The sequence below is a fragment of the Molothrus ater genome, chromosome 16, assembly GCF_012460135.2.
Source record: "Molothrus ater isolate BHLD 08-10-18 breed brown headed cowbird chromosome 16, BPBGC_Mater_1.1, whole genome shotgun sequence".
Taxonomy (NCBI): domain Eukaryota; kingdom Metazoa; phylum Chordata; class Aves; order Passeriformes; family Icteridae; genus Molothrus; species Molothrus ater.
The window spans coordinates 16294902-16308927 of NC_050493.2; the positions used below are offsets into that span (position 1 = coordinate 16294902).

Consider the following 14026-nt stretch of genomic DNA (forward strand, 5'->3'; position numbering starts at 1 on the left):
TCCACAAACTCCACGGCTCCGAGAAGACAAACACGCGGGCCACGCCACCACATTCTCGCTCGTGGGTGGATTCGGCCGCCCCCGCCGTCAGCAGCTCAAGCGCCCCTTACCTCCGGCTGACCGCGATCAACCCCTCCGTCGAGGGCCGGGCCCAGATACAACCATGAAGAGCCGGCCGACACGCCGCGGGCAGAGCCCGCCGCCCGCTCTCCCCCGCCCGTGAGCAGCGCCCGCCGCCCGCTCTCCCCCGCCCGTGAGCAGCGCCCGCCGCCCGCTCTCCCCCGCCCGTGAGCAGCGCCCGCCGCCCTCTCTCCCGCCCCCGTGCTCACCGCCCGCGCCGCAGGCCGCACTCGCTCCGCGATGCTTTGCGTTACCCCGACAACGGGGCGAGTCGGGAGCGGAAACAGCCGAGTGGAGCCGAGGAGTGACGGAAGCGGCCGAAGCCATCCGGCGGCACACGAAGAGTGGCGGAAAGTGACGAGCACAGCGGGTTTGGCGGCGATCCCGCTGCGCTGTCCCCGACGGTCTCAGAGGCGTCTTCAGGGGTTGGTGGCTTGGCCTGTGAGGAGTATTTTCTACCGCAGGTGATGGACTGTGCCGCCGTCCCGAGAATCGAGATCCTTCCCCAAACCCTCCCGATCCCCAACGCTATCGAGCACCTGCTGTGACGGAGTGTGACCCAGCTGAACCTCCGTGATATAGAAATGCATATCGTAACCATGTTTAAGTGTACCGCCCGGAGCTCAGCGGCTCTTTCAGAGTTTTGGGGGGAAAAGCTTTTAACTTAACGACTATGTCTTTCAAGTAACATCTAAATGAAGACGGCCCGTAAAGCCCTCCTACCACCCTAAACCCCTTCAGCACGCCACCTACAACCCATGTCAGGTACAGCCCAGCTCCACTCCCAGTTCTCGCCCCAATTGGGCCTGCAGCCAGCCCTAAGAGCCAGGCTTGCCTAACACCTCAAAAGGGTTGAAAAAATTCAAGACCAAATCCTCACAGCACTGTCCTACCCATAGTCATTTGTAATTCCTCTCAAGTCACAACACTTCTATGCAAGCTGATGAAAAGCAGCCACACCTGGTACAGCTACAACAAGCAGCTCCTGTATATTTCGAGGTTGACTGGCCATGTGTAATGTGTCATTTATGTGGTGTTTATAAGTTTCCTTTCCCAAATACGCAGGGACTCTTGTGAAAGAAAAAAAAAAAAAACCCACAAAAACAACAACACAAAAAAAACAACAACAAAAAAAACCAACAAAAAATCCAAACAAAACCAAAAAACACCCACAAAATAAACAAACAAAAAAACCCCCTCTGATTTGGTAGCAAGTAGAAAAAAAGCACACAGTGAGAGACAGACAGTACATTGAAACACACTGTATATCTGTAGAATTATGGGCAGCATTCAGGTAGAGAGGCAAAACACTGGCTTTAGACCTTGTTACAAGTCAGCAACTCCTATAGACCAGAGCAGCAGACCTGACAAAGTCCTGTTTCCCGGAGTTTTTTATCTTCTCCCTCTACAAGGCATCAGCTCTAACAGTCATTTATGGCATCTCTTCGTGGTGGATTCTTTGAACATGCAATAGCCCAGTTGGCTCACTCAGGTGCCACTCCCCAAGTCAGAAATTCATCCCTTGCCTCTGCCCAGCCAATTGTTCTCACTGTAGCCTTGAGTTCATCAGACTAGAAGTTGAGGATTTGAGAAGACCATGTGCAGATGCCTTGTTTTCTTAGACAACCAAGCTGTCGTGGAAACTACTGCAACTACATGATACATTCAAGTCAGAAACATACAGCCAGCTGAAGCCTCAAAAAATCATCTAGTCTATCATCCCTTTCTGGGCTGGAATAAAAATAGTCTAAACAACCCACTTGAGTCTCTGCTCAAGTGAACACTTTACAGCTCTCAGAATTGGCTGGTTTCAATGTTGCACAATATTTTTCCCAATAACTAAATTACATATTCCTACTGGTGCAGGCTTAGCTGGGAATGAAGTTTTCCTGCCCTTCAATATTTGACAGAGAAGCCCTGTTTCTGTGATAAATAGACAAGTGAATGTGGACTCCTAGGATCTTAACATCTTCCCTTCTACTCATAAAGTCACATAACCACAGAATGGTTTGGGTTGAAAGGGGCTTTAAAAATCATTTAGTTCCATGTCCCTGGTATCATAAGAGACAGCTCCAAATCCCTTAAGTCCCAGGACTGGCTGCAGTAGTGCAGTTGCTCACAGCCCATTTCCTCCCTTCCCCTAAGGGCTTGACCTCACACACCAAGAAGAAAACAAAGTTGCATGACTAGGTACTTCCTTATTCTGTAAGCAATACGGGATTAACAATAGCAGTCTGTCCTTCCATTTAAATCCTCTTACATGCACGGGAAAGAACTGCTTTAGCAACGCAAAGATCATCCATTATTGTCTGCCAGAATAAACAATTTCAGAGCCTTTTAAGAAGAAATAAATTATTAATGAAATCTGCTAGTTTCTAAGTAATCTAAAAGGAAAATATAGAACATTCACTATATTGGTGACTTTTACACCTAGGACCTTTGGAAAAAGTACTTCCATGTTATAATTTGCAATGATCATGCACATTAGATTCAAAATTTAAAAAATTAACAAATGTAAAGTATTAACTTTGTCCTTCTGCTGAACAGTTCTGCATTGCTTGCTCTATTTTCTAGAAAAAATGCAATTTGTTATTCATACTTTAAAATACACAGGATGCAGGACAAATCCAAGTTAATGTTCTTGCCTGGCCTAGAAAACCATGACAACAAACACTGGAAGATTATTTGTATTTTGTAGCTGTGCAGGTCTGTAAAACCAGAATAGCGAGGAAGGGCCATGATCAAAACCGAACAAATGGAAGCTCAAGTGTCTTTTGGCATCTCACCCTACCCCCTGCCTCTCAGCTCTTGTCCAACTCCTTTCCAGTCAGCTTTTCTCTCACAAACATTTAGACACAAGAGCAATTTCACCCCTTAACAGTCCACTGGAGGCAATGAGGCTATTCAAGCAGGGAAAGTTATTTACATACAGAGAATGGAAACCTCCGTCTGGAGAGCTGAACATAACTGCACATCTCTCTGCAAAGCACTATGGAAATACATGGTGGTGGAGATGCAGAATCCATTTCCTAACAGCATTGTTGAATTTGGTTGTGGCCAAGGAGGAAAAACTATATGATCTTGTGCAAGATTATAACAAAGTTGGAAAATATTTTATTTTAAAAAACCCCAAACAATTAAGATGTAGATTTAAACGCAAATCTGGAGACAAACCTTTTTTAACAAATTCCATTTAGAGCAGTCCACTTGGTTACTCACAAAAACACTTTACAGCATATTTACAGGTGGTAACACAGTGCTCAAGACATATTACATTTCTACCATCATAGATAATTACTTGCAACATACTCCAAGGGAGCCCAATTTTCCAGAATTTGGACACCACCATGAGGTTTAACTACTTATGACTTTATTTCTAAGCTTACAAAGATTTTCCTTGGAAGAGGACTAAGGCACCCTTTCCTGCTATGAAAATTATAAAGATTCAAAAAAGAGGATGATCTAGTGTTCTTTCCACAAACACGTTATTAAGGGAAAAATATCTGATGCAGTATCAGTAACTCAGGTCAAGCGAAGGGCCTGGGGGGGGGGGGGGGGGAGGAGGGAGCGCCTGTTCCCAAATGCAGCCCACGAACGTCCCAGTTGCCCTAGGGAGAGCGGCCCCACGGCTTTCGGCTTTCCTGGGGGTCCCGACGAAGGGAACGAGAGTCAGCGGTACCGCCGGCGGATCCGGTGTCACCGGGCAGCGAGCCCCAGTTCCGCCTGCCTGCGGAGAGCCCCAGGCGCAGCCCGGCGGAGCAGCGCGGAGCTGCAGCGCAGCCGCCCGGCGGCCGCAAACACTGCGTCGCACACAAACCGCTCCCTGAGCAATGGAATCCTGGGCCCGGTCCAAAGAGCTCAGCTAGACGGCTCTCCATTGGCTTTTCCTTCAGCCAATCAACAGCCAGATCTAGCGATTCAATCCACCCCTAGCCGACACGCGCCGCCGCCTCTTCCTCCGCGCGGAGCTTTCGTCACGCGCCCCGCGCCGCGCTTTGTTTGGCTCGAGCTGGGGCCGTAGCCCCGCCCCCGCCTCGCTCCCGCTCGCCCCCGACCAATGGGGCGCGTTGCTTGGGGGGCGGGGAGCGCCGGCGCTCTCAGCTGGGCCCGCGCGCCGCGGCCCCGCCCCCGGCCCGGGCAAGGTGAGGAGGAACCGGAACCGCCACAGCCCCAGCCCGGCCCGAGCCTGGCGGCGCTGTGACCGCGGCTGGGTTTCGGAGTAGCCCGGGGAAGAGGTCGGCCTCACTGCCACGAACGGGGCTGCCGCCGCCAGCAAAACTGGGAGGGCCGCTGGGCTCCGCGCCAGCCGCCTCTGGAGCTGGCGGGTGTGGGCGCAGTTCGGAGCTGCCTGGAGCTGTGGGTGCCGGAGTAGCCGAGGCAGCCGCCGGCGGAGGAGCCGGAGCGCGGAGGCTGCGTGTCGGCATTGATGCGGCAGGTGAGGCAGGGGCGGGGGATATGGAGCCTGCGGGGCGGGACGCACCCGGCCCTCGGGAGACTGGCCCGGCCCTGCTTGGCCCCTCCGAGCCGGCCGCGCTTGCGGAACGCATCTCTGCGGCTCTTACGGGAGGCAGCGGAGGGACGGCCACGGGGGTGTAGACGACTAAAGCAGCTAGGCTGAAGAAGTTTTCAGTTTAGGAGAAAAAGGGAAAGGAGGAAGAAGGTGAAAACGAAAGGACAAAGCAGCTATAACGGGGAAACTGCGCGGCTTTAGGCAGAATGCTGGAAGGAGCCAGCAGTTGAAAAGTGGGGCAGATCCTGGGGTGTGCTACTCAGGTCCTGTAAGGAGCTGTCCCCAAGGAGTGTGTCTTCGTTTCCCCCCTGCTAATTGTTGGGGGAGGCCAGTGGGTGGGTGCATCGTTTAATTTGCAGTAATAAAACCAAGCTGGAAATTACTTAAGCCTTGCTTATGCAAAGTTTTTGAGCACACGCTGTCAGAATTAGAATATTTCTGTCCTCAAAATAACTAGAAACTGTAAGTTTTGGTGAGTGAAGAACCAGTCTGTAACTAAGGACCTGTCGGGTGACTAAATAACCAAATTTCAGTGTGAGCTTAGATCCACAGTTCAGAACAGTTTATTAGCCGTTTTCAAGGAGCAAAACATTGCCCAACACAGTTCTGGATGGATTCAGTATTTTAGCTGAAAATTAGACGGAAAAATATAATTTTAATAGTAGGAATACAACTCTTAAGCAGTAACTTGAGGAATTTGTATGCCATATCATGTTGATGCATTTTCGTTAATTTGAACCTTGTTATCCTGGTGTCACCCTTATCTGTAGTGATTCCAGTGTTTGTCATATTAAGAATTTCCACTGCTTGTTGGATATCTTTTCTTGTTTGTTATCTTTTAGAGGGAAATTGGATGGTGGCTCCTGCCATAGTGTCAAGGCAGCTGCATCCCAAGTGCTCCTTGGTTCTAACTGGTTCTTTCTTGGAAGTTGACTTCTTTTAGATATGCTGTCAGTAATATTTTTGCGCTCTTTAGGAAAAACTAAGTTTTAACAGATAATGTGATTTAATGCCTTAAGCTTGTGTCCATATCTGACATTTTGTTCCAAGTATTTGAAAAAAGCCTTCAGAATTGAGAGGATTTGTGAAGTCAGCACAGGAAGTAGTCATCCCAGCAACTGGTCCCAGTGTCAGGTCTGCCAGTTGACAGATGCCTTTGGAAGCCCAGGGATGCTCCCTTGGCACAAGGGTTCAGGGCTGCCCTGCTTGGCCAGGGTCTGTGCATGGGCAGGAGCAATGAGGCAAGGGTGAGGCAACCGAGGCAACCACTATAGGTGCATCTGAAGTTTATTGACTTCCAAATTGAAAAAAAAAATTTAAAAAGGGGGGAAAAATGGAGTGGTATTATTTCTCTCCCAGCAGAGGCGGCAGGCAGGGGTGCTGGCCTGGGGAGCCAGTCCCTGCCCGTTCCCGGTGACAGAACAGACCCGGCCCACGGTGCTGCCGTCGGCGGGGGCGGCGGGGTCGGGGCTGCCCGGCGGAAAGGAGCGCGGGGAGGTGCGGGGTGGGGGCGGAGGGGAGCGGGAACCTCGGGAGCCTCGGCCAGTCCCAGCCCCAGACACACACACAGAGGAGGAGAAGCCGCCGCCGCATCCAGGAGCATGGATCCCCCCCCCGCGGCGGGCCGGGCTGCGGCTCCGCGGTGAGGAGAGAGGAGAGCCCTGGGCCCGGGAGCCGCGGAGGGGTGGGATAGGATGGGATGGGATGGGATGGGGGAGCAGCGCTCCCCGCTCTGTTCTGCTCCGCCGGCCCAGCGGCTACCGCTCCTCCGGCGCTGGCGAGCGCTGCCACACGCCCGAGTTTGGCCGGGCGATTTCTCGGCCAAAGGCGGCCCGGAGCCCTTCGGGACAGAGACGGAGGGCTACCGGGGGCCTCTGGCTGCCGTTTGGGCCGGTTTGGGAGGGGTTGTGGCGGGGCTTTCCCCCTCCCACCCTCGGCACAGGTTGTTGGGTCGGGACAGCAAACGAAGGGGGATTTAGTAACAAACAACGGCGGCCATGTTGAGAGGAATTTCTGCAGCTAAACTTCTCCCCTCTCAGCCCAGGGGTTTCTCTGCCTCCCCGGGGGGCTCCCTGGTCTGACTGTGTTCCCCCCCTCTTTTCTCCCTCTCCTCCCCTGCAGGATGACAGTGAAACTGGGAGAGAGCAGCGGGGAGGAAGGGGTGAAAAAGCTGGGCAAGAGAGCAGGAGGAGATGAGGAGTCCCTGGAAGAAGAAGGGGCAGGAGGAGGAGGAGAGGCAGCTCCAGGCAGCAGCAGCACAAAGAAAGAAGAGAAGATCATTAACAGCAACACTACCAGCAGCTCCCCACCGAACCCCAGCTTGTCACCGGCCCCTGCCTCTCTCCAGCCCTCCCAGAGCCAGGACCAGCATCATTTTCTAAGATCCAGTGTCAGACCTCAGAGCAAGAGACTGAAGAAGGATTCCCAGGCATCTCCTCGGTAGGCAGCAGCACTGCCGGGAAAGGCAAAGGTACTGTGTTTTGACACCCTAAAAACATGCAGGGAAGGGGGATGGCAAAGAGGGAAGGCACCTGGGGGCTGTGGGATGTCATTCTCTTTCTGTAGATGCCGTCTTTTGTTTGGTTTTGGGAAGGTGTTTTGGGGCTTGTTTCTCATGGCTGAAATCTTCTTTGTGTCCTAAGGCTTCAGCTTCTCTGCTGCCCACTGTCCTCTGCACTTCCAGAAATGGAGGGTCTGGATATTTATGTGGAGGAGGGAAAAATTCTACATTATTGAAGCAAATCTTTAATGTCTTTATTTCATCTCTCTTGAGTTTTGGGAAATTCCTGTATTTTTATTAGGAATCAGACTCTAGCTAGCTGTGTAATCAAGTGGCTGCACTCTGAATTCTGTTCTTGGATAGTAACAAAATATTCACTGGGTGCTAGTTAACATAGGGAAAAAAATCCCACCCACAAGACATTGGCGATTTCCCTCAGTTATTTCTATTATCCAAATAATTATTTTGGAAACAGCAATGAAGTACAAATATTGGCATATTTGTTTCTAAGGTACTGGGAGTCCTGTTTCACAACAGTTTGAGCATCTATGTGATTTGAGTTTTTATTAAGATTGGTTTGTATACATCTGAAGGTCTGTAGGTACGGACATACATACACCTGCTTTTCTGCTTAGCATTGGAGACAAGAATTTGACTTTTTTTTTGGTGCTGTTTCTAACTTGAATAGCTGGAAGGCAGCAGGGATATTTAAATATTTTGGCACTATTGTGTGTGCTCAGCAGTGACTGATGACATCTCAGCACTGCAGTTGAGCTGTACTTGAGCCTAATTTTGGATATCATGTGCTAAAGTACTCAAGTGTTATTTTCTGTTAATTTTTGAGAAAAACAGCACTCAAAGATTGCATCAACATTTCAAATAATGAAATTTACTCTTGTCTGCTAAATTGAAGTATAATTCCATGTAGCATAAATTTGTCTTGGAGGTTACCTCACTCCTGTCCATCTCAGGGGTGTGCACATGCTGGGCATTAAGTAAGCATTACAGTTACGATCGTTTTGTGTTGCAGTAAAAAAGCAGTGCAAACTGGGATATTTTAGTTATTGTTATATCAGAAAAATGTTCTTAAACACAGTTGCTTGACACTTGGTATAATTGACTAAAGTATTTCTAAATACCTTAGTAAGTCCTCTTTAATCTCTTGAATGTCAAATGAAAACTCTGTGTGGTGGTAGAGGACAGAACAGAAAGGCCTACATAATTTTTATTCCAGTTGCATGAAACCAAATAAACAAACAAATGGAATACCCAGGAGTGTTTAGCTATGTATAATTAATTCCAGGATTGTAAATAGTGCTGGATGTGAGGAGGTGTTTCTTTGAAATATGTCTTGTCTGTGATTCACAAGTTGAATATGTCCATTTGAAATTATTCCATTGATTTGGAAGTCCATGCATGTGTGAACAAGTACATGTGTTTGTGTAAGTGTATATTCGTGTTTGTACATGAACATTTATTTCCAATTCCAGAGCAGCAGAATGATTTTTAACTAAGAATATCCAGACAATAGGAAAAGAAATTTCATTCACTTTTGCAATTCAGATTCCAAAACAAACATAAGAAAATTACATACTGAACAGAAAATATTAACTCAGTAGTCATGGATAGTGCTTGCAATCGCTGTACTATGTTGTCAGGTTTGGGAGAACTTCTTAAATTCATCAGGAGTGACAGTGCTAGAATTATGACTGTGCTTTTGCTTTTTCAGTTTTAAGACCAGCCGCAGCTCTGCCTTGCCAGATTTGGTGTGATTGTGTCCGATTGATTGGATTTTCTGATATGGTGCAGATTATAATTGTTAGATTTTGGGGAACCGAGCCATGGAGCGGGATCCTTTCTAATTTGAGCTCTTTATGTTCACAGATGCCTAATGAGAGGTTTTCCAGGCTTGTCTAAATTCTTCCTTGTGGAATGCCTTGTGATCAGAATTCATAGTGCTCTGTGTTCCGAGGGAAGTGTCAGAGCCAGCTTCTGATAGGGAATGAATGGAAAGGTGGAGCTGACTAATAAAGATTGGACTTAAATCCTTTCATTTAGCTGTCCCACTAACTTTCTCCTCCCTCTATAAGTATAAAAATGATGAAAAGCTGGAATGCATCAGCTCTCAACCTGAAAGCTTTTGCATTCTTCATGTCAAAGTCAAGGTGATGGCTGCACAAGTAACTCTGACAGTGGCCAACTGGAGTGACCAGACCACGCCTATGCTTGGTCCCGTGAAACCAGAAACTTGTTTTTGTCATAGGCATTCAATAATGCTGTGTAACCCTTAACATTTTATCGAAGTGATTCTACTTCTGGAACCTCTGTATTCTGAAAGGAAGACTCTCACTTGCCAATTTTTAAGGAGTGTGATCAATGCATTTACTTTCTTTCAAATTGTGGTTGCTCAGCAGGTGATGGTTTGTCTTCAGAAAAGTTTTGAATATAGTATTTTTTTTCTGTGTGTTGCAAATTCCTTTTTACTGTTGACATTCATGCTTTTAGGGTCCTTAATTGTAGCAGACAAATTATTGATAAACGTGGCTATAAATTGTGAAAAGAGTGTGCCCACTCAGCAGCTGCTGACTTTTCAACTTTATCTTACTGTGGTTCTGGGAAGCTTGCTCATAATAATTCTCAAGTTCTGCCTCGTGGAGTGTGTAAACATGCTGCTGATAGTCAGATTGCCCTGATGTACTCTTTAATTGCACCTTTGAATCCTGCCTCTTGCCTTTTGTGTACTGAGGTGCTCTTTTGAGTTTAGGGCAAAAATTACATAGGAAGTAATACAGTAAAATACAGTTTGGAAACTATTTCACTTCAGGAGCCAATCCATTTGGAATTGTGGGAAGGTTTATCAAATTTTCTGCACAAATATCTAAATCTCTGCTTTTTTTTTTTTTAGAATTATTATCGTACTCTGTTCATCATCTTTTAATTGTATTTTCAAGGTTGTAGTCTACACCTCAACTGATGGATGACTTTTAAAGCATGAAGGTTTGAAAGGAAGTCTTCAAGTAACTTGCATGAAACCATAGCAGAAACTTGAAGGACTAGTGGTGTCGAGACAGTTTATTGGGGGAGTTCTAATGCAGAGAGGTCTGTTGAGGCAGGAGATGCAGACCAAGTTAAGGTTGCTGAAAAAGAGGCATTTTTGAGACTTTGCTTCTCAAACCCCAGTATGCCACATGGTTGCTGAGCACAGCTGTTAAGGTGTGTTTTGAGGCTTTGGTCCATGAAGCCAGGGTGGATGGAATATGTGTGCATGCGTGTGTTGTGACCACATTGGTAAAAGGCATATCAGAATACACTGCCACAATGTGCTGTAGGTGTAGCTTGAACTAGAGTAGAGTATTGCCATTTTCGTGTTTTTATCCATTTTCTGAATGCAGAATGAAGTCAGGAGGACTAGCCTAATGGTGATGAGCTGAAGCTTGAAGATGTCTTTCATGCTGTTCTGGATTTATTCCTAAAATGTCTAGAATGTCTCAAACAAGTATTTGTGTTAGTTTTGAGGTAATAATCAGTTCTTTTTTGAAAAAGGACTTATTCAGCTTAAAGCTTAATTGAATTAAAGTGCTCAATCTTTTGGCATGGTATAGAACTTGCTTAAAAGCAGTCTGGTTTGTTTCAGCATGCCAAAGTTTCATGTTTGGTAGCATGTGGGTTAAATAAACTACTGTCTTCTGTAGAGAGGATGTAGATACCAAAAAACCTGATGTATGTGCTTACAGTGTGTTCTATTGTAACTTCCTGAGTTCATGTGTTGCAGAATATATTGTAACCATTGAGATGTTACTCCTCCAGCATTATTTCACTGAGACATGAACCACTGTTTAAAACCTACTGGCACAGTCCATTGTTCTGACATTCTCCTTAATTCTGTCCATCTCACTTGCACTTAGTACCTCTTCCTTCTATCCTACCCTGACATGATTCATTCTTTGCCATCCCATTTACACCAGTTCTCCCTCCCTCCCTTTTGAAGTGGCTCAGGACCAGGACTCCACAGTATCTCATCCCATGCCACAAGAGGAGGATTTTCTCCTTCTGTGCAGTAGGTACTGAGCTCTGACAGATGTCTGCCTGCAAGGCTGCACAGCCACAGTGTTAAGTGGAACTTTATATTGAGCTTTATGGTTGTTTTCTTCAGGAAGAGCAAGAGAATAGTGATTTACAGGAGATGGAGGAGTGACCAAATGTATAATAAACCATGGGGGGTTTTTTATAGCTCTTCTGGGTTAGCTCAGATAGTGCTGCCTTTGATACATTGTATACTGAACAGATCCTGTCCCTAGAGAGAAGCAAGCCTTCAGTATAGGTTTGCTAGAAGGCTCGGCTTGACAATTGACACTCTGTATGTTTTTAACACATTCAACTATCTCTAATTTTCTAACTATTAGCAGTTAGGAGAAGACAGGTTACCATTGCCTGTGTAGGACAGTTACCAGTTGAGCCTCAGATTAGCTGAGTTGGTTAGAGCATGGTATTAAGAATGCCATGGTCACAGGTTCAGTTCCTGTGTAGGCCATTCAAGTATGAGTTGGACTCAGTAATCCTTGTGGGTCCCTTCCAACTCAGAATATTCTGTGAGTCTGTGTTTCAAACTTTGGATGTTAATTCACAGCAAGAACACTTTATGGCATAACCCTGCCATAAGACATAAGCTGTTCTAGACTCGCCCTTCTCAGGTGTCCATGCTGTGTCCTGTGGAGGCAGGGTGGAAACTTCCTTTCCAGTTACAAAGTTAGCAAAATGAAGCTTGACTTGTGGGGAACTTGTCTGTTACAGGTTGACATTTGCATCCCACCCTTCGGGGGAGTGAGTTAGTCCTTGCATTTGGTATTTGAACTGCAGCAGGCAAGAGTGTGAATGCCCCATCTTGTTTATAGAGATATTCTCAAATGAATGCTCCACCTACAGTGACTGGTGTTTCCTGGAGAAGTTAAGATGTTGTGAGCTAAGCCTATAATCCAGCCTCTATGTTGGGATACAAGGGTGTAGTGAGAATTTACTCTGGGGATTCCAGCTTCTGTGTGTGTGTAATCTGTCACAGAAGATACGAATCAGCTGGCCTGTAAGAGCTGTCAGTGGAAGACTGAAAGGCAAATTCTGAGATGCTACCTAGAAGGAAGAAGTTGTGGCAGTAGTCAGTATGAGATCCTAATACTATCAGTGTCTGTTATTTTAAACATGTATTCCATTGTTTGTCATTTTCATATCAGATTCTGAAATTGCAATTTTTAAATGTCTTTATATAAATTTTTACAAGTGTTTATGTTTTGCTTTGAACTACAGAGACAGCTTTTTCCATGGGAATGTAGTTTGATATGATAGTATGCCAGTCACAGATAAATGACGTTCTAATAATGGGACATAGAGATGGGTAGAGAACACTGGGCAAAAGGAAGGAATAAGTTTCTCTGGAACACTGGTGTTCTGACCCATGATTTTGTTGGGCATTGCAGTTCAAATACTGAGTACAAAAACCTGGAGTCTTTGCAAACTGTGTTGAAGGCTGAGGGAAAATGCTGGCAGTCATATCCAAATGACGGCCTTGTACCTTGTACACAAGGTCTGGTGCTCTGGTATACCTGGAGCAAGGGGAAGGAGTTGTTACAGTTGTAATGATGTGGATGTCTAGGTCAGTGGCTGGGAGATGAAAGATGAGTAGACAGTGGGAGAATGTCCAGCTTGTCTTTGTCTTGTCTTTTCTATAAATGATTTCACATTGAACAAACACCTCAGCAGGTTGTTAAGAGTGAGTCCCCTCCTTCTCCCCAGCATTCTGAAGCAGTAATGGTATAGCTGGCCTCAGGGGAGCTCCTTGTTTTAATGCTTTGATGAAGTTTTAAATCATCCATTATTGGGAATTAATAATAGAATCGTCAATCATTAGTGAAGGGATGAAAGCTCATTAGCTGTTCTGTATGTTACAAGAATTGCATACAGTAAGATTGAAGTAATGAATTTATGGGGGTAATATATTGATGTATGACTGGTCTTGTTTTTGCCTTTTATCCTGAACTGGTCTATGGTTCTTTTTTTTAGAATATAGTACATTCCATTGCCATACCAAGGTTCAGTATACTCTAAGATGGATTGGGATAACCTGATGATAAATATTACCATGCACAACAGTAAGAAAGTTTATGCAAAGGAATGATAGAGCAAATGCCTTTGTTCCTGAAACAACTGAATGACACGTAAGAGCTTTGTAGAGGGTGACAGGATATTCAGGTTTTTACATCTTCATATACAATACTCTGAACAATTGTCTGGATGGTAATTTATAAAAGAGTTTAAAACAAAAGAGATCTGATAAAATTCCCAGAACTACAGTTTGTCTTGTGGAATAGTAAGTGTGCATAAAAGAACAAATGATCAGTTATGAGCTACGTGTCCTTTGTAGAAGTTGAATTCATGGAGTCCTCAGCATGTCCATTAGAACTCTTCAGTCCATCTTTTACCTACCACTAAAATATAAATGAACATTAACTGAACTTTAAATTCTAATGAGAGCATAAAATCTTCACTGACACTTTAGCTTCTGATGCTTTTTAATAAGGAAAACTTTGTGTGCCAAGTCTACTGAACAATCTTTAGAAAATCCTTGATAAGATCTGTTCTTCAAGCAACTTACTTAGGATTGTATTTACTTGAGTAAGTATTAAAAAAAATAAAATAAAAACTCCCCCAGAAACCCCAGACAAAAACCAACTACCCAGCACACAAATGAAACCCCCAAATCCTGCATTTGTTCTTCCTCTGAAGGATTTCTCGGTAGTTACGGATCTGTGATAAGAATAGTAAATCTGGACTGAAATCCTGTACCTGTCTTCTGATAAAGAACATCTTCTGTGTTGGGAGCTGGTAGCAACAGGAGATTGGAGATT

At 45.7% G+C, this 14026-nt stretch overlaps 2 protein-coding genes across 2 annotated transcripts in view; one reads left to right on the plus strand and one right to left on the minus strand.

Annotated features, from left to right (window-relative positions):
* IFT140 (intraflagellar transport 140) overlaps nt 1-390 on the minus strand; it is an 85402-nt gene extending 85012 nt beyond the window's left edge. Inside the window, exon 1 of the mRNA XM_036392729.1 lies at nt 330-390. The gene's annotated coding sequence lies outside the window, so the exon portion shown is untranslated. The remainder of the gene's footprint in view (nt 1-329) is intronic.
* Nucleotides 391-6197: 5807 nt separating this feature from the next.
* The window catches only part of CRAMP1 (cramped chromatin regulator homolog 1), a 47326-nt gene continuing 39497 nt past the window's right edge, over nt 6198-14026 (plus strand). Inside the window, 3 exon segments of the mRNA XM_036392261.2 lie at nt 6198-6272; nt 6752-7058; nt 7061-7100. Coding sequence (XP_036248154.2) covers nt 6232-6272; nt 6752-7058; nt 7061-7100 — 388 coding nt within the window. The 5' untranslated portion in view covers nt 6198-6231.